Raw genomic sequence first — 15175 nt, 5'->3', positions numbered from 1 at the left:
TAAACCCAAATTCAGTGAAAATTCAGGGAGCTTTATCTTTGGCTGGCCGATTAGGTTTACAAAGGAGTTTCAAAAATAAATTTCAAAGGAATTGATTTCCGTGGCTTCATCACCGGCTTCATTGCCAAAAGATTTGTTATTAGTGTTTAGTGAAAATTGGTTTGTGGTCAGTGAATAGCCAGGGAGAAGTCAGGAAATTTATTTCATTCGAATGAGTGGCAACCTCACTGAAACAGATTTTCGTCAGAACTCGATCTAATGTGAAGGTTTTGAATGACCGGTACCATCATTCTGATCTAGCGGTTTCGGGTGCTTGCACTCCCGTTAGCCTGCGTAGTACGGGATAGAGGAGCGAGAAAACATGAGAGAAAAAAGGGGGGACTAGGGAGAGGGTAGAGTTCTCTCTCCCCTCTCCCTAGTCCCCTCTTTTGTTTCACACTTTTTCTTGCTCCCCCTACCCCTGCCCGATTACTCCTGCTACCGTGCTACGTAGGCTTCGGGGGGGGGGGGGGGTACTTCCCTATATGGGCTATACATGGGCTATACGGGGACGTGCCGCTGGATAGGGTATGGTTTTTGGCCCCTCTGCCCTGAACAGGGTACACAATTTCAAGCGAGTCTGTGCTGGACCCGTCTTAGACAGGGTATGGTTGCAAGGCTGTCGTCGAGTATTTGGCAATCCGAAATCAGAGACGTTACTCTGCATTTATGTTAGTGAACAATGCTTCACGTCAATTGAGTTTCCACTTAAGGTTCACTGCTGTTAATGCGAAATTTTGGGATTTTTCGCCATCACTTCTAGGAAGTGTATTATTTTATCTGTTGTGATTGGTGTTCGCGTTTCAATGCGTGAAACATCACGTCCGGTAAGTGACAGTGGGCCTTTAAATGTTATTACTATTGCCAATAAATACTTGTGTAACACAAGAGCTAGATGTTGTCCTTTGTCCTAAATAGGGTCTTAAAATTGAGGGCATTGTCCTACATAGGGTAGGTATTTAAGGTTATTTTCGTCCTAAACAGGGTCAGGGTTTCAAACCCCCAGCGGCACCCCTATACCCAAACATGGGTCAAGTGCCCCCCCCCCCCCCCCGGGCGTAGGCTACACTCGAGTCTACACTATAACTAAAGTATTCTATAACTAAAAGAATACTTACCTCTGGCACCCGGTTGAATTTTTCTCAGTCTGCGTTAGCTATCTTTCGGAATGCTATAACCGTTGTATTGAGCTATCATAAGCGACATCCCGTGAAAAATTCACGGACACGACGGGATGGGGGGCGGAGGGACGAAATATTGCACGTACTTAATCGCATCGAGTGATTATTTAACGCGATTTCATTCGCGCGCAAGTGAGGACTTAAAAGTCCTGATCGTCTAAGTCGACAAAAGTGTCTCTGTACCAGCAGTTTAGAAAAAAAAAAAGATTTCTGATACATGAAAATTTTGACAAGTGTCAAAATAAGGAAATGCCCAACTGATGTGGTTATTTTCCGTTTATCTGAAGCCTTCACAAGGCTTATAACAAGTCCGCTAGTCATCCGTAATGTATGTCCTTTTAATTATTTGTTATATCTCGACGGGTTTCAGTTATCTCTTATTCACTACAACCCCTGCTATATAAACTACTCGCTTTTGGGGCTCGTTTGTCTTTCACTCGTGAGTTATCACAAGTTGTTCGTGAACACAGCCCACGTTGAGGCACGCACATGAAGGCTTGCACGCAACAGCGGGACTGCTGAATGTAATACAAGAAACAACTAAAGTATTATTTTCCCTTGGTTTATCTGCGAAAATTATACAAAGAAAATTGCTTTATAATTTTTAAATAGCATTCACTGACTCCATGCACGACTACGACTTTCCTGTCGTCTGGATGACAACACTTCCTGTGGTCACGCAATCGTGACTGAAGTTCAGTTCTTTAATGTGCGTGACACTAAAGTTATACAGAACAAACATGGCTAGTCCTTCGCCAGTTGACAGTTTCTTCGCGACATTTACGGGACTGAAAAAAATCTTGTATCGAAACATATCGCTGTTGGCTTTAATTTTGTTCCCTTTGACATACCAAATGATCATTGTGGAGTTCTTAATCGAGGAACACACAAGTGGAGCATGTAATAACACTGGTAACTTCGTTTTAATTTTCCTCGCGTTCGCTTTTGTAATCTATTCTGATGTTTGTATTCTTTAATATTGATCAGTCTTGGTTACTTTGAGGTTATCTCCCTTTTGTTGCCTTTAAATGCCACAGACCATTGCCCTTTATGTGGGCAATATCGTGTTAAAAAACCAGCTTGATTCGACTGGTCAAAATTGTTTCCATTCAGAAAGTATTTGATATGCGCTTTTATGGCGTATATGTTCACACTGCGGTTAATATTCAATTCATAGCGTGGTATTGTGATCCAGATGAAACAGTTTGAAGTTGAAATAATGGTGTATGCATGTATATGTTGAAGTATGTTGTTATACTTTATTCCTTTTACAGAAAACTGTCTTATAGCGAGAAATCTTGAGCAGGTAAATAAGAACAACAGTCGGACTGCGCATGCAAATGAGGGCAAGGTACGAAACATTGTAATCCGTCAATTAAGTCATTTTTAAACCGTCATTGCGTCGTAAATTTGCCGTTTTTATTTCACAGATCGATCGCGGGCATTTTTTATATTATTGATTTCAACACAAAAAGCCTGCAGTCTTCTCTGTTTATGTACTAGCAGTAACCACAAATATTGAGGTTTAAGCGTTTCTGTTCAATTCCCGTCTGTTTAGTCTCTGCTGCTGATAAATTAGATTCTCAAAGTACATCTTTTGTTTCATAATCATTCAAAACATCATTTTGAAAAGTTAAATTAGCATGGAGAAATTAAAAATAATCCCTGATCTCTTAGTTCGGGGACATAGTTTCTAAATTCATGGGAGATCTTTTTACCCTGTACAGGAAAAAAAACATTATCAAACGCGGCATGAATGATAACAAATTTCAAACAAAGGTTAATATAATGTAAAAAGATGATTATCATGCATGGAGGGCATTTGGTAAAAATGACTATGACGTGTGACTGACTCGACCTTGAATACGATATTTTGACTGGACTATGATCAAGTAAACTTATACTTGCCCAGGTAAACCATAACTACAGTCCTCCTCACTTGTGATTTTTAACAGGCTTCTCAACTGCAATTATATCTGCCACCTTAATGATTAAATGCTGATCAATTCAAAAATTCAACATCCCCCTGAGACATTTGAACTTTTGAAGATTACCTTGTTCAAAGATTCCCTGCCCTTATTAGTTCTCATATATCTTCTGATAACTCTTCTGATGGAGATTTTTTTAGCTGGATTGAACAACTTTTCATGCTTGTGGAGTAAGGTATATTAATTGCATCACAATTGGACTTCAAAAGAGTTTTTGAAGTGAACCATTTGTTCACAAAGGCAAAATCCTGTCCCTTTGAAACTCCTCGATTCCCACAAATCTGGCCAAAGAAACCCCACCAGATCAAAAGGTAAATCCAGGTCAAATTCGCCACCCCTCCCAAGCAGGGAACCCTGGGCATGGTAATAATCAATTGCTCATGGTATACCTGAGGCACTTATGTCCAGAAATGCACCTAACCCTGATTTTGGGTACTTTATATAAGACAGACCTTTTTGTCATTTTCATTTGACTTCATGTTTGACAGAATTATTTGTGTTTTGGTAAGAATTTAGGGTAGGGGACACTTTGTGATGTCTATCATACAGTTCATGCATCTCATTAGCGTGCATTTCTGGACATATCTCACCTGAGGAAGGGTAATTTTGAAAGTTCAGACAAATCAACCTAATCCTAGCCCCGTAGTCAGGCAACACGAACAAGTAAAAACTATGCTTTTACAGATCCACATCATGGTGAGACTGGAGTTAGCAAAAATCAAAAGACCAAAGACCTCCCCCCCAGTTCATTACGTCCAGTTTTGTGTGTCCTTGTCTAACCAGAATTTAGGAACTTCAAGCAGCCTTAGTATACGTAATGGATCTCCTTCACCCTGATCTAATTCCATTCAACCAGTGGACTTTTTTTTAACCCTTAACAATAATTATTCACAAGTGAGGCAGACTCTATAAGTTCTTGGTCACTGGCTTACTTATTACTTGATATCATGCATAAGTAGTCCAGTCCAATCATGTATTTTTTTCTACCATATAAGCCCTACATTAAAATCAATTTCATTTACCTTTGTTTCAAATATATTACCATTTATGGCTGGCACTGCGTCAGCAGAGGTAGGGGTCCCCCCCCCCCCCCCTTAATAAATACCATAATAATTCTTAGTGCTTTATAGCAATGTGCAATATCTTAAATGTATTTCCAGGGTTGTCAGAGGCACCAAATTTACCCCCCTCCCCCCTTGAAATTTTGTGTCATTTGCACTCGTGGCAATCCCCCTCCTCCCAATCTTAAATTTGCTATGAAGTCCCTGTGTGTGCCTTAATCTCTATCAATATTTTTTCCTGTGTAGCTGGACAGAAGATCGCCATTAAATTCATGTACTAGTGTTTTCCGAAGTAAGAAATCAAGGAATTCTTTTGATGTCTCCATAATGATTTTTCTAGCATTCTGTCATGCCAATGTGGCACGTTACTGAGGCCAACTTTCCCTTGCAGCTGCTACCCAGAACACACATCATTCCATGATTTCTTTCCATCCTTTTCCTCCCCCTTTTCCATTGTCATCCACAATGTTGCCTTTGGCCTGAAGTCCATATAGACCTATTGGGCTAACGCAATGTTGTACCCAATTCAAATCCTTTGGGCATAAAATGTTTTGTTCTGCAAAATGCAAATGCAAAAAATCTTAACCCTGGGAGATCTGAATTGGGTACAACATTGGGTTAGCCGAATACTGTAGGTCTATTGTAGAACCTCCACTCTCCTCTCTCTCACATGAATAAGGTGTCACAGTGGCTCAACCAAGGTTTAGTTGTCACTTGTGGGTGTTTGAAATTTCTGTGATCAATGTTTTGTAAGGTTGGGGTGTCTTATTAGCCCATTGTCCAACCCTCAGATGTGGAGGACAAGTGGCACCAGTGGTATAGTTCTTAGTGTCTTGGAGGACTAGAGGCTGATTTTGTCAGCCCTCCACCCTCCAACCAATCTGCCAAGATAAGACTTAGCCAGGGGCTATAAAGATTGGCACAGCTCTTGGGCTAGGGTCAATGAGATGTACAAGCCTATGGTTCGTAAACATTAAACAAAAAGCACAGCCTTAGCAACGGTGTTTCAACTTTAATTTTGTGATACTTCCTTCAAGCTCACTGGAACAGAACAAACATACACAACCAGAAAAATGTTGGTTTTGGTATCGATATCGGCTCTCCGTTGTGCCTGTGTAGCAGACGCCTGCCGGACAGGCTACCCACCCTTAGTTTAGAGTGATTTAGTTTCGATTTACGACGCTCAGTTGAAAACTCAAGTTTTTATTGTGACCGCAAGTGGTAATGAGGACCCTTTTATGGATATTTTCCAGAGTACTTCCGGTCATTTGAGGCTTGCCTTAGGCATGGCACATTACTGCAGCATGTTGTTGGGAACCATAGCTCTTACGCTTGTGGCAGATGCTTTCGGAAGACTGAAGACTCTGTTTATATGCCTTGTTATTGCTTTCATTGGGGGATTGTCCAGTGCATTTGCTTTCAACAGCCTGATAGTCTTCATCGTTTTACGAGCCATTGCTGGATTTGCAACAGGTATGTGACAAAAGTGTCGCGAGATCCCTGCCAAAGTGTAGGTATACCTGCCAACTCTCACGCCTGCGGATTGGAAACTTTGATCTCACGCCCGCTCATGCTTACGGACCAATTTCTCACGCCTGGTTGAAAAATGTGAGCTATTACAGGCTTAACTGACACACTTTCCAAAAATATGTAAACTCAAACCAACGCGAGAAACGAAAAGTCCGTATAAAATTAGTAAATCACGATACTTTCCCTGAAATCTCTGATTTTTGAGAACTTCACAATTATTCGGAACATCCTCGGAAATCTTCGGATGTAGTCGTGTCGTCTTCGAAAATCCTGACACTCCCAGGATAAAAATCTCACGTCTTTGAGGCTGAAAAAGTTGGCAGGTATACATATGGCACCGGGTAGGGCTTAACCTCGGTATTCTTCACGTGATTATTCTTTTCTAGATCTGCTATCTTACTATATCCATACTATGACACATTGGCGACATCTTGTCGCCTTTTATTCCGTTTTCTGTAAGAGTTTTTCTTGGGTTTTTCAGTTTCCTCCCACCACCCATTAGAAGCATCTCAGATTCGAAGCCTAAAATTGTTGCCTTCGCTATAAAAAAAAAATTTAATTATCACGGAAACGAAGTCACGATTCCGGCCACCAGATCAAAAACACGATGCGTTCAAATGTCCGGTGATGGACTACGATAAATGCACAACCCCACCATCCCCACCCAATTACAAAAGTCCCGATCATTCCCAGTCAGCACTGCTGGAATTTATCTGACTACGAGTACGAGAGTGAGTACGAATACGACTTTTCAAATCTAGGTTATGTGGTTTAAATAATCACTTGTCAAACCCATCTGGTTTTGAGGGTCTCGTTATCTGCTGGTAAACAAAGGGAAGGAGAGAGAGTTTTGGGGACCCGTACTCAATCGATCTGAAGGTCCCTAATATCTACGGGAGAAGGTGTTGACCTTGTTAAATTTAAAGTTGGTTAAAAGGTTATCATGTGGCACGATGCGGTCAAACGTCCGGTGATGGACAATGAAAAATGCCCAACCCCACCCCCCCCCCCCTTCCACACCTAGTTACAAATATCCGTCACCCCTTTTCCACTAGTCTACAGGAATTGAGGATGCGCTGGCTTGTGAAGATCGCGCACTTATAATAATATTTCATGATTTATACAGATGTAATTTTCTTTCAATGCAGGCGGTGCTTTTCCAATCATATTTATTCTGGCAGCCGAGTATGTAAGCCCCAGGCTCCGCGCGGTTGTACTCTGTATTTTGTGGGCTTCTACCACACTGGCTCTCATGTCATTAGCTGGGATCGCGTGTGTTGTAGAGAAACGGCAAATTCTGATGTTGACCATGACTCTGCCCTTGCTACTTGCAGTTCTTCTGTGGAAGTAAGTCATTCCATGGCGTTTATATTTAACAGTTATTCCACGAACGCACTTTGGATATGAGATGATAGATACGCGCCGAGTTGGCTATAATCATTTCATATCCAACAAGCACGATTGCAATAACTGTTTCATTAAAAACAGTTAAGAAATATTGATAGATCTTCCTGATTTCGCTTTGCAAGAACAACCGGAAGACAATTTAATAGACGCTATTTCTCAAGCATGGTATAATGGTTAATACACCATGGCCGCTAAGCCAATCAAATCCCTGGAGTTGTATTGTACAATGATCCAGCTTTTTGTAATCATTCATAGAGTGCTTCTGAGATGTTCCGCATCGATTAAGAAATCCAATATGCTTTATCAACAATTTTGAATTATTTTTAATTTCGGTTAATGTTGAACTTGTTTAGCCGGCCGGGTGGTAAAGAGTCAGTCTCGCATTTCGGACACCCCTCTGTTACGCGGGAAGCAGTTAACTGAATCACTTACTCTAAATCTATTCAGATCTTTCTGTCCACTAAGTCTTGAGGGAAACGATAAAACTTTTCGATTTGCCGAAACAAACTCCACTGGGTTTCCCTTAGAAAACTAGAGAAAGTGATTTATCGTATAGCAAAACAGAAAAGTATACGTAATTTACCCATGGTGGGCCATTTTACAATTTTTACGGTAAACACAGTATTTCCTTGAACAAACGCCCTTGACGCTCATTTATATCAAATTCTGAATTGTATTCTTCTCTTACTATCGTCGCTATGTCAGCCTTCCTTTATTTGTGAGTGGACATTTTAGTTTCGATGACAACTAGTGGTCAGCTTCTCAAACTTTCGAAGTGGTTTCATGCCCGACAGTTTTTTCTAACTCTGTGGTCAAACGACTAGTGGCAGTATATTGATGCAAACCAGTCCAGTGTGTCTCTTAATCTTGTGAAATTTTCATCGTTTTGCCTCTCGAACTCATAAAATATCGAATTTCTGTCAATGAACATTGTGCAGCGTATTAAAAAAGATTTTCGGGCTCGAAATGTTTTCAGGAAATTTTGCTTGTCGAAGCCAAGAAAGTGTTACTCAACATCATAGTGATAAGGAAAAACCACATTTGCATTTACTTTCAACACACTTTTACATTCGCGACTACAAAACTATTTTCGTCAATAGACCTCGTCAGTTGGTAAAACTGTGGCTACTTACTGACGAGGTCTATTGACGAAACTAGTTTTGTAGTCGCGAATGTAAAAGTGTGTTGAAAGTAAATGCAAATGAGGTTTTTCCTTATCACTATGATAATGTTTTCAGGGGATTTGAGAAACGCACACCGGGGACGTTTAATCGAGAATGTGCCGGTAAAGAGAAACTTTTTTCCCCCTCAGGATTGTTCCCGAGTCTCCTCGCTGGGTTCTTCTTCATTCCGCCTCCGGCGATGCTACCAGTGAAGCAAAAGGTCTGTTGGAGCGAGCTGTTACTGAAGAGGAAAGGCGGTCTTCACAGTACCAAGATTGCTTGGCCTTGTGGGGAAAGTTCTATTCACCACCAGAAACAGGCCATGAAAGACGCTGCTTTAGTTTTCTTCGGCTTAAAGAGCCACGGAGAACAACCATCGTTTTGGGATTTGCTTGGTGAGTTGGAAAGTATCCGCTTTGTTTCTAGTATAAAATGACATAATTTCTTCTTGTACGGCTTGTCCAAGCGCTTTAATCAGTCGACGGGGAGTTTTTTATTATTTAAGGGAGACTTAAGTCGGCCATTCGTTATGTAAAATTTGTATTCTTTCAGCGGCTATTGTCTATTCCACATTCCACACCTTGGACGTGGCATTAGTAGACATCAATGAAGGGTTGAACCTCTGATCGCTACTCTCGTTGCCATTTAAGTACCCTAAAGATGCAACAATAAGACTCACCATGGCTTCGTTTATTTCTCCATTTAGCGTTATAACTGAGCTCGGGCGAACTGTCGCGGATACCTGATACTTCATAGTGCTGGGAGATACCCAGGTAGACTGTGGTATCTCCTCGCAGGAGACGAGATTCGCGCATTCTCGCGTGTGCCGCTCGCTCTCGTTTGTGTTGCGCGCGTTTGCGTGTGTCGCTCGCTTTGCTATCCCTGAAATGAAAGACCACTTGTAGTCTTATGCCTTGATGGTCTTATCGATGATAAAAATAATAATAATAATAATAATAATAATAATAATAATAACTTTATTAATGTGTCAAGAAATGTAGCTGAGGGGAGAAGTCCCCTCTACTAATAGGGGACACCTAACTAAATTCTAGCTAAAAAAAAAAAAAGAAAAGAATTAAAATTAACATCGTTAACCATATTAATAAAATGTCATTCATCAATCGCAAAAATCATGTAGGGCTTCGATCTTTCGGTTGTTCGGCCTAAAGTTGTCCATACCCTCTGCTCGTGGTTTTTTTCTTACGTAATGAGAAACATAATGAGAAACTTTATTCCACGATATCTCTCTCGTCGCATGCTAGGTGTAAATCTGGGCAACGACATACTGATAGGGAAAGCCTAGTAAATTGCTATAAGTAGCCCCTGCGATGGACTCAGTAGAATCTGGGATATAAGCCGTCTGTGGCGAGAGGGGCCATACGAAAGCCATAAACAACATTGAAACCAAATTGCAGTGATAATGCGCAAGGGTTTTCACAGGTGAAGAAAGTGCTTCGCCGAGTGTATGAATATCAGCTCGATCAATTGTGTCATCATAATTCAAAGAATGTACGCACATGTTCTTTCAACTCGCTACCTGTTATTTCTCGGTTATCTGAAACGGTTTCTAATTCTAATTCCAGGTTTTCTGTAGGGATGTTATACCGCGGAATCAACACAAGTTCCATTCAACTTCTCAAGAATTTTTACGCAAACTACGCAGTCCGAGAACTGGTCAATCTGCTGGGATTTTTCGTTTTTCTTATCCTAGTCACATGGTAGGTAAATCAGGAGAAAATAGACTGCAAACTCCCTAACCTGATGCGCTCTCGGAGGTTTAAATTGTTGAGCGAAAAAAGCGTGTATTGTCAAGTGTGCAGGCACGTCAGTATAGAGGGTAGCTCATCCAACTAAAAACGTTTCTGGCCCTAATCAAAGTGGACTGACACTAGTTCAGAATTAACGCTATTGCTTTCCGTTTGGAAAGGTGTTTAATTCATTCTCGTTGCAAGTTAGGAAGTCAACAATAAGGTCGGAAAACTCTTAACGGAAATTCAAAGTTTACAATAATCCTGCATGGTCCAGCGTAATCTTTCTTCCCTTATACGGTTGTGACCGTAGTTAAGACAATTTTTCCATCATACTGTCGCCCTCCCCCTAGACACGAATGGCGCCAGCAAACAATTGGCCCAATCCGAAAACATGTTAGAAAACCTTAGATATAGACCAATTGAAATAAGACGTAGACTTAGACCTGGACGGTGATGATTAACTATGATTCCAATCGGGGAAGTCCAAGCGGGTTAGTAATGCGGCCTGTAACAGAATTAAACCTCTTTAAGAGCTTAACGTGGATTTTTTACCTTTTTGTAGGGCTGGTCGCCGTGTCTGCACCGTCATATCCATGATCTTTGCAGGCGTTTTCTGCTTGATATTCTCAGTTGCCTCTGATGGATTTTTAGAATCAGGTATTTTGATAATTTTAAACAGTTGTTTTGCTTACTCTCTGATACAGTCTTCACTTCATGACAGAACCTTGTGCTTTTACGATTATTATCACTTTTCAGTTAAGGCGACCCCTCGCGCAGAGTACAAACTAAAATTCTTGCTCGTTCTTATCACCCTGCATACACTAACATATCAGTTTAACAAAAACCTTGAGCTCTACGTGACAACACAAGGACAAACATTGATGCTTACCCGTTTTGTGCTTGAATTTCTCTACTTTTACTCTAATTTCTCGATTCAAAGTGTAACTATTTCACTGTTGTTGTTTTCAGAGCGTGAGGCTGTGATAGCAGTCATTCAACTGGTTGGCCGGCTATGTGTTATGGTCTCTCTCGCTTCTTTGAGCTTATACTCCATTGAGCTCTTTCCCACAATAGTCAGGTAACAAGTTGCAAATAAAATTACCATTCAAATGGCGGCAGCCTCAATGCCTCGTTCTGGTTTCCGTTCATTACATACATTTGTAATTAAACGAAAAACTTCTCCTATGAAATACGATTATTTCACTTTCACCAGACTATGCAACTTGCAGTAATTAAATACAAATTCCGTTTCCTGTAGGTGTACTGCAATAGGACTGATAACGAGTGTTGGATACCTTGGAGTAGCCGTTTGTCCGCTTATCATGAGGATTGAACTGCTGGCTCAGGCAGTAGTACCGCTAGGCGTGATGGGATGCCTGTGCCTGACAACAGGTCTGCTCTGTCACTTTCTTCTTCCAAAAACCAAAGGCTTAACATCGGAGACATTTGACGATGGCTCCGAGATGTTGCGATTCCAGGCTTGGAGTCCAAGGGTTCAGCGAACGCAGACGAAAACAAGTGAATCAGAAGGAGAAAGAGTAGAGATGGTAGAGAGCTGTGTCGTTGATGATTACAACGACGAATTCTCGGTGAGATGCCACGATAAAATGTGAATGAGTTTGATCCTCGGCTGAACAGGAGTCGTGGTCAATGACGGCGTTCTGCCCATATTGTATAGTTTTTTTGCTTGTTTGTTTGTTTTGTTTTTACCCTTTTTTTAGATAGCGTAAATGTTAAATGTTACGTACCGCAGCTCAGCCTTCAAACGTCAATCAGTTTAGTCTCGATCCTTGAATATGGCTCTTACCTGACTCTGAAGCAAATAGTGATCGGTGAACTTCCATTTGTATAGAAACTCCATGAGTAGATAACCATCGTGATACACTTCCTGGACTGCTGACATTGTTCTTTTTTTCTTTTAGGACCTAAGACAAAGTTGGGAAGTGTCTTTTGATCGAGTTTCTCGCACATCACATTGGGAGGTAAAGAAAAATCCATTTTGGGAGGGATTAAGGTGCAGTAATATTTAAAATGCTTAAACAGCATGTAGTTAAACGCACAGTAAGGCCTTCGACGTAAAACGATGCTCACTTCAGCATTCTACATTAGGAGTTGACCTCTAGTAAGAATAAGTGGTGTTCGTGATGCAGCTTCTATTGTCTTGACTTAACGATGATGATGATGATGATGATGATGATGATGATGATGATGATGATGATGATGATGATGATGATGATGATGGTGATGATTCAGTGCTGATAATTATTTGTTTCCTCAACAGATGCTGAGTTACGAAGATGCTAAAAGAAAGTATGTTTCATCTAGCTAACAATGACAAAATATGCATCTGACAAACTTTGTACCAGTGAAATTCTCATTTTCATTTATGGAAGATTGAAAAACGAACATTATGCAATAGCATCCACTGAAGAAATTCTCGAACATTTAAGTTTCAAGCATTACACAACAGAGTGTTCACACGTTCATTTTGAAACCTATCCTGTCGAAGCAGGCTTTGTGGGTCGCTCAGACGGCGGGAAAAAAAAAGGGAAGCCTGCATAGATGTCTGGAAATGACACTGATTTTTCCCTGGCCAACTGGGCTCCCTAGGAGGCCGGCCCGAAGGCTTTTTGAAGCCTGTAGCATCAGTTATATTTCACTTACCGGCGTACTTTTAAGATACATTTAGTTTCTGCTGTTAGATAATTTAAAATCAGTTACAAAAAAAAATTCGGTTCTTTAGTATTGTGTCTGTTCTTTGTAGGTCGGCTTACTCCATTTCTGTCGATCAATCCCTTGACGAACAGTCTCATCTTCTTTCAGAAGAAGACATTGATGAGGTGAGAGAAGAGTTGTTTTTATCTGACTGGTGTTAGGCCCATAATAGGGTTGAGCAGACTTGCATCAGCAATGAGGTACCAAGACCATTAAAATATATAATGGTTCAGTTTTGTTATTAGTTGTGTTTGGCTGCGGATGGCTAGGATGTAAATGGATTACAATTTCTTTCAAGTTTTCCTTGTGAATTTTCCAAAGTCGCTAAAAACTAATTATAGTTGATTCTTCCTTGGAGAAATCCCTTAATATTTTCCTCCCGGTGTTCTAACGGAGCAATTTCATGTAAGCAAAAAGGTTTTTCATCAAATATTTGAGGAGGTTTGACCAAAATACAGCAACATCTTCATGACAGTGCCCCTTTAAACAAAGTTGAAAAATTTATTTTTATTTTATTTATCCTTACGTATATTTACTTCTTCCTTTTCAACTCCATCTTTTCCTTTTCAGCTGGCATCACATGTCCCATCATGCACCTGGGTGTTGGCCTACAGTACATTCCAGCATGGCATGAGCCTCAAAACACTGTATCACAGACTCAGAGAAGTCGAGACACCTGTTCTCTTGGTAGTGAAGGATAGCAATGGATTTGTAAGTGATCTCTCTTATCGCTGCTAGAGACATACGTTTTAAAATTATTTCACATCTTAGTGGCGTATTAATAAACTGTTTTTATTTATTTATTTATTTTTTTTTTTTGAATTCTTGCGCTTTGGGTAACACTCCTAGTCACTGAACTTTGTTGTAACACTTTCCTCTTCACCGTCCCCCAGTGTTATTAGCGAGTTTACGCAACAGGACGGCTGATGTGGTGGGACAGCAAATTGTGCTTGTGTAACCAACGTGACGGCCAAGTATTCATGACTCTGGATTGTAACATTCCTACCGCTCGTGGTTTTCAGGTTGTCACAGATGAGAGAACACCAGTTTTAGTCGAAAATCGCCTAAAAATGTGAAGATACTAAGATGTCATGTTGGTCACACAACGATATTTCACCGTCCCCTTCCCTCAGCCGTCCTGTTGCGTAAGCTCACTAATAACACAGACTCAAGACGTACCAAGCGCGAAAACGGCTAGATACGTTTGTGCCACACAAGCAACGTACCCCGGGATCTTCTTGACCGTGGTTTTCGCCCGAAAAACTTGTTAGGTTATAAGCTGAGATATTCGCCAACTGAATATTGGGTGTCAGTGTGCTGTTGAGGGATTTCTCGCAGAGTTTTGACTGTTTAGTTACTGACATTCCTGTTTTCTCTTTTTTCTAGATATTTGGAGTGTTTTCTCCGATTTCCCCGAGGATGGACCCAAATTTCTGCGGCTTTGGAAAGTCGTTTTTCTTCACTTGTAAACCTCGTTTCAAGGTAATTAAAAGCCGAGAACATGGAGTGACTCTCTTAACCGTGTTCATTAAATAAGCTGAAAGCCTAGTGAGGTGGGTTCTAAACATCCTGTCTTAATCCCCGTTTTCGGCCATTTTTTTGGTGGCTCCGACCTCTTAGCAGTTTTCTTATTGAGAAATGTTATGCACTGTTGCAAACAGCCGTCGATTCACAACAAACGTTTTCAAACTTTAGCTAAACTTTGATAATGCTGTAACGAAATTTATCAGCAGCAAGAGGACAGACGGATAAAAAACTGACGTTAATTTGTTCTTTTTACAAAAACAAAGAGCGCAAAAGCGAGGACATGGAGTAACATGTGAGCGAGAAAAGAAGTAAATGCGATATTCGATCGTCAAAACCCTGAATTTAATCGTCAAAATTCGGAGTATTGCAGGCCCATAAACCAAATTCCTTAGTAGAATAACGTCAACGCAGTAATACATCGGAGAGCTAACCTTTATTGCAGTTCGGTGGCAACTTGCCCTCAAAATAATCTACTGGAACACGTTTCAGTTCATGCAGCTCCATTTTTTTCAGTCTCACTGCAACCCCTTCCCGCCACCTTGAGTAGCCTCCCCCCCCCCCCCCCCAGCTCTTTGCTCACCTAACAACAACAACAATTTATTATGACAAAAGACAAATTACAATATTACATACCCGCAATTAGCAAAGGCTATTCGAGATGAGTAGCATTTACAGTTGTTTGCACGTTCAAAAGGAACGGAAAATTAACAGCACAAAAATAGAAATGATTCATTAAACAAAGAGAAAGAGTAGTATAGGACATTTCCGAGTTGTTTTGAACCTCATTATGAAAGCGAGGTTTCGCCCATAGCA

At 40.7% G+C, this 15175-nt stretch overlaps 1 protein-coding gene across 1 annotated transcript in view; it reads left to right on the top strand.

Moving 5' to 3' along the window:
* Window positions 1-1304: 1304 nt before the first annotated feature.
* LOC146462412 (solute carrier family 22 member 13-like) overlaps window positions 1305-15175 on the top strand; it is a 17036-nt gene continuing 3165 nt past the window's right edge. The window contains exons 1-14 of the mRNA XM_085085645.1: window positions 1305-2132; window positions 2495-2571; window positions 5523-5742; window positions 6948-7146; window positions 8519-8764; window positions 9953-10087; window positions 10683-10777; window positions 11090-11198; window positions 11379-11709; window positions 12043-12102; window positions 12402-12430; window positions 12885-12960; window positions 13406-13546; window positions 14222-14317. Of these exons, the coding sequence (XP_084941771.1) occupies window positions 1928-2132; window positions 2495-2571; window positions 5523-5742; window positions 6948-7146; window positions 8519-8764; window positions 9953-10087; window positions 10683-10777; window positions 11090-11198; window positions 11379-11709; window positions 12043-12102; window positions 12402-12430; window positions 12885-12960; window positions 13406-13546; window positions 14222-14317 (2019 nt within the window). The 5' untranslated portion in view covers window positions 1305-1927. The remainder of the gene's footprint in view (window positions 2133-2494; window positions 2572-5522; window positions 5743-6947; window positions 7147-8518; window positions 8765-9952; window positions 10088-10682; window positions 10778-11089; window positions 11199-11378; window positions 11710-12042; window positions 12103-12401; window positions 12431-12884; window positions 12961-13405; window positions 13547-14221; window positions 14318-15175) is intronic.

Source organism: Pavona decussata, unplaced genomic scaffold (assembly GCF_977016875.1).
Source record: "Pavona decussata unplaced genomic scaffold, jaPavDecu1.1 SCAFFOLD_188, whole genome shotgun sequence".
NCBI classification, from domain to species: domain Eukaryota; kingdom Metazoa; phylum Cnidaria; class Anthozoa; order Scleractinia; family Agariciidae; genus Pavona; species Pavona decussata.
This window is presented reverse-complemented; position numbering and strand designations above follow the sequence as displayed.